Source organism: Gossypium arboreum, chromosome 10 (assembly GCF_025698485.1).
Source record: "Gossypium arboreum isolate Shixiya-1 chromosome 10, ASM2569848v2, whole genome shotgun sequence".
In the NCBI taxonomy this organism is placed as follows: Eukaryota; Viridiplantae; Streptophyta; class Magnoliopsida; order Malvales; family Malvaceae; genus Gossypium; species Gossypium arboreum.
Window position 1 is genome coordinate 124593120 of NC_069079.1, and position 7423 is coordinate 124600542.

General features: G+C 38.1%; 1 protein-coding gene across 1 annotated transcript; it reads right to left on the reverse strand.

The window, feature by feature from the left end:
- Positions 1-879, reverse strand: LOC108488208 (ankyrin repeat-containing protein BDA1-like). Its single transcript, XM_017792499.2, has 2 exons — positions 187-879; positions 1-108 (listed from the first exon to the last, which is right to left on the reverse strand). The coding sequence occupies exons 1-2, from the start codon at positions 781-783 to the stop codon at positions 1-3; spliced, it is 705 nt and encodes a 234-aa protein (XP_017647988.2). The 5' UTR covers positions 784-879.
- Positions 880-7423: the final 6544 nt, after the last annotated feature.

Consider the following 7423-nt stretch of genomic DNA (forward strand, 5'->3'; position numbering starts at 1 on the left):
CTACATCGAATATGGGTATTGTGATTGGATATCAAGTGCAGTCAATCCCTTTGCATTTTTCGCATTGATATGGTCACCACACAAGTGTTCCAGCAGTACTTTTACCACCTGTTAATTAGAATATTCATACAAGTAACCTTTGAGTATATATATACATAAATAATTTCACTAGCAAAATTATCATACCTGAGGTCTGTTTCTGATAGCAGCAACATGTAAAACAGTGTTGCCATCAATGTCTGCCCAACTCAGTAGTTCTTTCTCCCAACGGTTGGCAGCTTTATGGCGGCTCCTTATAAGCCACCCCACCAAGACTTGGAAAGCTTCAAACCTGTTATTTTTTACGGCAAGATGGAAAACCGTCTCATCTCGAACAGTCACATCTTCAATAGCCTCGGGGCAAACCTCAAGGAACTTGATCAAAAAATCAACATTTCCATTTTGAACCACATGATGCAAAGGAGTGAAGCCCTCCCGCCTTTTGACACGAAGAAGGCCTTCATCAAACCTGAGGAGTCGAAGCACTGCTTGAGTTTTTTGATTTTGCAGAGCCAAGTGCATGGGGCTAAACCCAGCTTGGTTTAGCTTTCTTGCAAACGATGGCTTTAAGTTGATCATCTCCATCATAAAATCAAAATGCCCTGCAGAGGCTGCTACATGCAAAGGAGTATGGAAAAAAGGTACATCATCGATACGCTGTAAAACATATGGATCATTCAGAATTAACTCATACAAGATGTTTATGTCTCCTGTTTGTGCAGCCCCTATCATCCTCTCATCCATAGCAAGGTGCGAAAATTTGCACAATATAGAAATGGAGTGAAGAAAAAAGGCTTTAGCTAGCAGACGATATGATTATGTTAAGGATATAATGAAGTGTTTGATTATTTTTTCCAGATGAAGTGTTTGACATTTTATAGCACTTCATTATTTTGGATTTATATTTGATGTCAGCCTCACAAGTATACACGTGAATGTCACCTATTAGAAAGAAATAGTAATTATATTTAGTAATTAAATTCATATTTAATATATATTTTTTGTCGAAACTATTTTTAAATCGAGTTTTAGGAAAATGAGAATCAACTTTAAAAAACGAAAACGGGAGTCGCCACCAATCTTTTTAGGTGTGATTGGATCACCTTTAAAACATTTGTTCTAAAATCATTAGTTTTGGTCCACAAAATGAAAGAACGGGTTCGGGAGTCGGTTATGTACGAGGAAGGATTAGCACCCCCGTAATGTCCAAAAATTGGTACCTAATTGATTATCAAATGTCTTTAATGTCGGAAATTTAAAAAAATTTAAGATGTAGTCCTCTTTAAAATATTTTAACTTTGAAAATTGGGATTCACTCGCGTCAAAGTATTGATATTAAGTTAACCTTTTTTGAAATTCATATCTCGAAACAGCAAAACGCTATATCCAATAAGTTGGGACATATTACTTTGAAATTCCAAGATAGTGGCTTGCATTTAGAAAACCTTTTAAAAAAAACTTAGAAGGATACTTAATTATTCGAATTCAACGAGAAAAGTGGCAACCCAATAAGTTAGGGCACTACTTTCTCGAAATTTCCGAACACCAAGCATTGCCTTATTTGCAAAAAAAAAAAAAAATCTTATCTCGAGATAATAAGATGTCATATCCAGTGAGTTAAGACACAACACCTCAAACATCAGAGAGTAAGTATTTTATTTAACACTTGTATCATGATTTAAGAGAATATGCCGTTATTTAGGTTAAACGCGAAAAAAAAATCAAAACCCAGTAAGTTAGCTATACTCTCCCCCCGTCATAATGTTTCCCACTTCGTGTATGAGAACCTTCATTTTGCGTGCCCCTGGACGCGCTAGCTATACTCTCCCCCTCAGGTATTGTTATAATGCAGTCATAGCTCTATGGCACCCTCCTGTCATCCTTATAAGGGAAAGGATTGGGTTTATGGATGACTATTTTGGGCCTAGTTTGCGACCCCTCCTTATTATTCCCTGGCAAGGAAATAATAATTCTCGGTTGGTTGGTTCTTTGTCGTTCATTCTCCAGCACACATATTTGTCCTTCATAAGAATTACCCTCAGAAACCTGCAACTCTTTGTTAACTATAAGGCCTTGTACCATGACCTTGAACTCTTCACAATTTTGGATCATATGACCCCCCTCCCCATGGAACTCACAATGGTTCTCTATTCCTTCTCCTCCTTTTCTAGAAGTCAGCATACCTCTCTTCACCATCTCCTCCCATATTACCTTCATAGGTGTCTTCACCTCAGCAATGTCTTCCTTGATTTTTCTTTTCTTTGTTTCATCAATGGCATTCACTCCTTGATTGCCATGATCCGGTAACGGCCTTTTAGTATTAGGGGTACTATAAAATTTCACAACCCCCATTTTGATGAGCCTCTCCACGACCTTCTTGAACCCAGTGCAGTTTTCAATTGAATGCTCCAATATTCCCGCATGATATTCACATTTAGCATTTGCATTATACCATTTGGGGTATGGTGGCTACAGCGGTTTCAAGTGAAATGGAGCAATGGCATGTGCATCGTATAAGCTTTGATAAAGCTCACGATATGTCACCGGGATAGGAGTGAATTGCATCCTCTCTGAATTCTGTCTTGTACCCGATTCCTGTCTTTGAGTACTTTGTTGCTCACCCGTAGCTGCTTTAGGTTGTTCAACTGTGATTTCCCTGGAATTGAAGCTGTTTATGTTATTTACCTCATTGTCTTTTCTACTTGGGGTCGATCTTTTAGCCACTTTCCCCTCGATTTTACCGCCTCTCACGGCATTCTCAATCATCTCACTCGCCATAACTATATCCGAGAAACTTTTCGTGGTACTTCCAATCATATGTGTGATGAATGGCGCCTTCAAAGTATTAATAAATAACATGGTGGTTTCCTTTTCCAACAATGGTGGTTGTACTTGCATTGCCACCTCCCTCCATCGTTGTGCATATTGCCTAAAACTTTCATTAGATTTTTTCTCCATGTTTTGAAGTGTGATCCTATCTGGCGTCATATTAGTCACATGGTTATACTGTTGCATGAAAGCCTGTGCAAGATCTCTCCAAGAACCGATCCTTGCACGGCTCAACTGATTGTACCACCTAGCCGCCGCTCCCATTAGGCTGTCCTGAAAACAATGGATCAATAGTTGATCGTTGTTCACATAGCCAGTCATCCTTCTACAAAACATTGTTATGTGCGCCTCTGGGCAAGTAGTCCCGTTGTACTTTTCAAACTCTGGCATCTTAAATTTATGAGGAAGCACCAAATCTGGAACCAAACTTAAGTCTTTGGCATCGATCCCCTGATGATTGCCAGCGCCTTCTAAAACCCTAAACTTCTCCTCTAACCACCTGCAACGATCTTCTAATTGTTTCGAGGATTCAGTGGCCATTCTTTCTTTCTCCATTAAATCCAGATCAGGAGTAATAGGGTTGACCGAGCTATCACCCAAATTATTTTCCAACCCAGATGGGAAATTTATGGGGATTCCATCATCCACTGGCTCATGTTGAGGCCTCACTGTGACAGATGGCCTTCTAGGAGGTGGCTCGGTTTGCAGGGGCACATGAGGCGGGGTAAAACCCAGAGGAGGACCTTCATCCTCTTCTTCAGTGATCGCCATGGGAGCTTTTCCTTTATCAATGGCTCTCAGCAGCTGAGCCATTTCAGCCATCATGTTTCTCTGAGCCTCTTGCATCTGTTCCCTCATTTCATTCTGCATTTTGGCCAACTGCTCTTGCATTTGATCTTGCATGTCTTTTTGTAATTGCTCAAACCTTTGATCCATGTTCTTAGTTTTAGTACGAGTGCCGTAAGGATGTGTGATTTCCAGGTTTTCTTTTCTACCTTTGGAAAGTAAACTTTAACTAATCATGGTCTTTTTATAACTTTGAATGCAAATGATGTGATGAAATGTTATGAGATGCAAATGCATGAATGCAAAAAAGAATATCGATTCTGGTTCAACTTCATTTAGAAAATTTTATTTAGAAAAAGAATATCTTTACATATAAGAGGATTACAAATACGATTTCTCCCTAAGGCCCAAAGCTTTAACTCTATCTAATAAAAGGGCTAACTCTCGTCCTACATCTGACGATGATGAATACATCAGACTCAAAATGCTAGCTCGAATTGCCAAGTCTTGCACATACTCAGCAACCTCTCGAATCTGGGCTACGGCTTCACCAATGACATGATCCCTTTTTCTAACCTGTTCTTTAGCCTGGTGTAGCTCTCCCCTCAGATAATCCTCTTGCGCCTTGAGCTGCTCAACCCGGAGTTCACCGTCATGCCACGCCTCCTCCAAATCTTCAACCTTGCTTCTTAGCTCATTTAACTCGACTGTAGAATTATGGTTTTGGTGCCAACGCAGGGATTTTCCAAGTTCTGTTACCTTGGTCTTCAATCCTTTATTCTCTTCCTCTAATGCCAAATTCTGCACTTGCATCTCTTGGAATTTCCTCTTCCAGTACTCAGCTCTAGCCTTTTCCTCTTGGACCTCCTTCTGCAACTGATCTAAAGATCCTCTTACTTTTGCCCTCCTCATGTAACGCCCCAATTTTCTGGAATCCTGTGAATGTTGGCATAGGTTTAATTATGTTAGTGGGCCTCTAGAAAGCCTAAGCTTAAGATAGAACCCGACAATTTTAGTTAATTTTTGTTCCATAAGAAAAATGGGGTGAAATTATGAAATAGGACCTATGTGAAAATGTTTGAAAATGCTATAGGCTAAATTGAAGAGGCCAAATAAATAGGAGTGCAAAATAGGAGGATTTGCATGACAAACCTCCTATTTTACATGAAGTGGCTAGCCATCATGTTGTTGTAGACAAAATGAACACTTGATATCCATAATTTATAGTACAAATTGATACAAATTGATAATAGGTTAGGTAAATGTTTCATGATAATAGGTTAGGTAAGTGTTCCATAATAATAGGTTAGGTAAATGTTCCATGATAATAGGTTAGGTAAATGTTCCATGATAATGGGTTAGGTAAATGTTTCATGATAATGGGTTAGGTAAATGTTTCATGATAAGAATTTCATGTCTTTTGTATTAAAGAATTAAATGGATGAAATATGAAGTTTTATTAAAAGAAAAAGGGGTGAAAAGAACAAAGTTTTGTCCATCTTTGTTCATCATAGCTGAAAGTTAGAGAAGAGAAAAGAGAGGAGAAAGCTCTTGAGTATTTGGTCATTAGGAGGAGGAAAATTGAAGGTAAGTTCTTGGTACCTTGCTTCTATCTTGAGGTTCATGAGTTCTTCTTGATTCTACCTTAACTCTTGAAGTATATTTTGATTTTTAGTTGTGTTGTGAGCATTTAGTCATGAATTAAAATGAAGGAAATGGTTGCTGTTTCATATTCTTTTGATGAAAAATGGAAGATAGGTGAAGTTGAGCCAAACAAATGAGCATGCATGTGCCTTAGATGTTAAAGGGAAAAATCAGCTAACATGTGCTTTAAAATGATGAAATGGAGATTATACTTAAGTAAAATCATAGATATGTGATGATTGATCGGTGATATACATGTTTAAATAACAAGCATGCAAGTTAGGTGTGAAAGAGTGATTTGGTAATAAATCTGCTTGGGACAGCAGCAGTAACATGACTTTGGAAAATCAACATAAATTGTGGGAGATGAGTTAGAAGATGCATAAATTATGTAATTAAAGCTTAATGAGTCTAGTTTCAAATGGAATAAATGAGAACATATTTTGAATTCTGTACAATGAGAAATTTGATTCGTACTGAAGAGTGGTCAGATTAGTCTAACAGTGAAACATGGGAAAGTTTGAGAAAAATCTGGTATTGATTGGCTAAACCAAAAATTCTGAAAATTTTATGGATAGAAGATATATGAGTCTATTTTCAGGGAAAATTAACAGAACTTGATTTGGAGTTTCGTAGCTCCAGTTATAAATAATTTAGTGACTGTTGCTCAGGAAGACAACTTGCAGTAAAATTATGATTATGTGGTAAACATTGACAAAAATTTGTTAATGAGTTGCTTATTGATTTCTTATAAGCTTACTATGATCTGTAGGGGTGGTTGGCCGAATATTATAAGGGGTTAATACGTAATTGTATTTGAATAGTTAGATTAATGTGTTAGTAATCCAATTGTAGGCGGTTCGTGTGTGGATCTCACAAGATATCGTCGCATAACAGTGTGTAACTAACACCCTCTTTCTTAGTCTGGATCGGCAAAAGTCGAAAAGCCAAAATGCCGAAAATCGGTATTTTGTAGATTTGATGTGCGAATGCTCGTGAGGTAAATCGATTAATGTTTTTGGTAAGCTGCAAAATTTGGACCGCAAAGTGCATGATTTACGTGCCCTAGATATTTTTGGGCTTAATGGGCCAAAATTGGAATGGTGGGCCAACAGGCCCAATTCAAGAAGAACCCTCGATGCGTGATTACATTAGTACGTGAAAAGTAGGAATATGCATGAAAAACCCTAAAATAGATAAATTACTGAAATACCTTTAAAAGTGGAAAATTTATAGTTTTACCCCTAGTAGATAAATTACCGAAATACCCCTAGGGTTAAATTGACCTAAATGCATGTTTGGTCATTGTTATTTACCGCATGCCATGTTCTTATTATCGATGCATGGACCGGGATATTGACGGAGGAAGTACTGAAAGTGGCTTGTCCACGTCTTGGAGGCTTTGCCTCAATTCTTCGATAATGAGCAGCAAAGGCAGCAAGCTGTGGAGTGTTAAATTTGGGTGGGTTAAGCTATTCCCCACATGGAGTGTATGGCTGGTACGAGTGGAGTGTAGTGGTTGGTGGGTTGAGTAGTCTCCCCAAATGGGCTTGCATATGTTATTGATGTTGCATGTATTTTGAAATGGGCCTATGGGCTATACTGTTATCTGAATAAGGGGCTAAGGCCCAGTTTATTGTAATCTGAAAAGGGCTCTGGCCCAGTACCATTGTTACCTGAATGGGCTTAGGCCCAATAGGCTTGAGCTGACTTGGGCTTTGAATGGGTTTTCCTTACACACTGAGTTTCCCCAAACTCACCCCTTTTATTTTTTCATCCACGCAGGAAATCCCCAACCATAGTGGGCTTGGAGCTGTGAGGGAATTCGGAGTGGCCACCCGTTCTGAAAGTTTGATTTTCTTCTGGTGAACTAGAAATCCTTTTATTTATGTTTGAAGTTTTGGGTTTTTAAATGTAATAAGGCCGCTTAATTATTTTTTATGGTTTTAATATGTATTACTAAGATATGTATTACTTATTTTAACTGTTGAAATTGGATAGCTTTAGGGCGCGTTTTAAAAAAAACAACAATTGATTTCAAAATAACACGACAACAAGCAAAGCTTCCGCAGTGAAAGTATTTTCCAAAATTAATCACTTTTCCTAAAAATGACTTAATCAAATC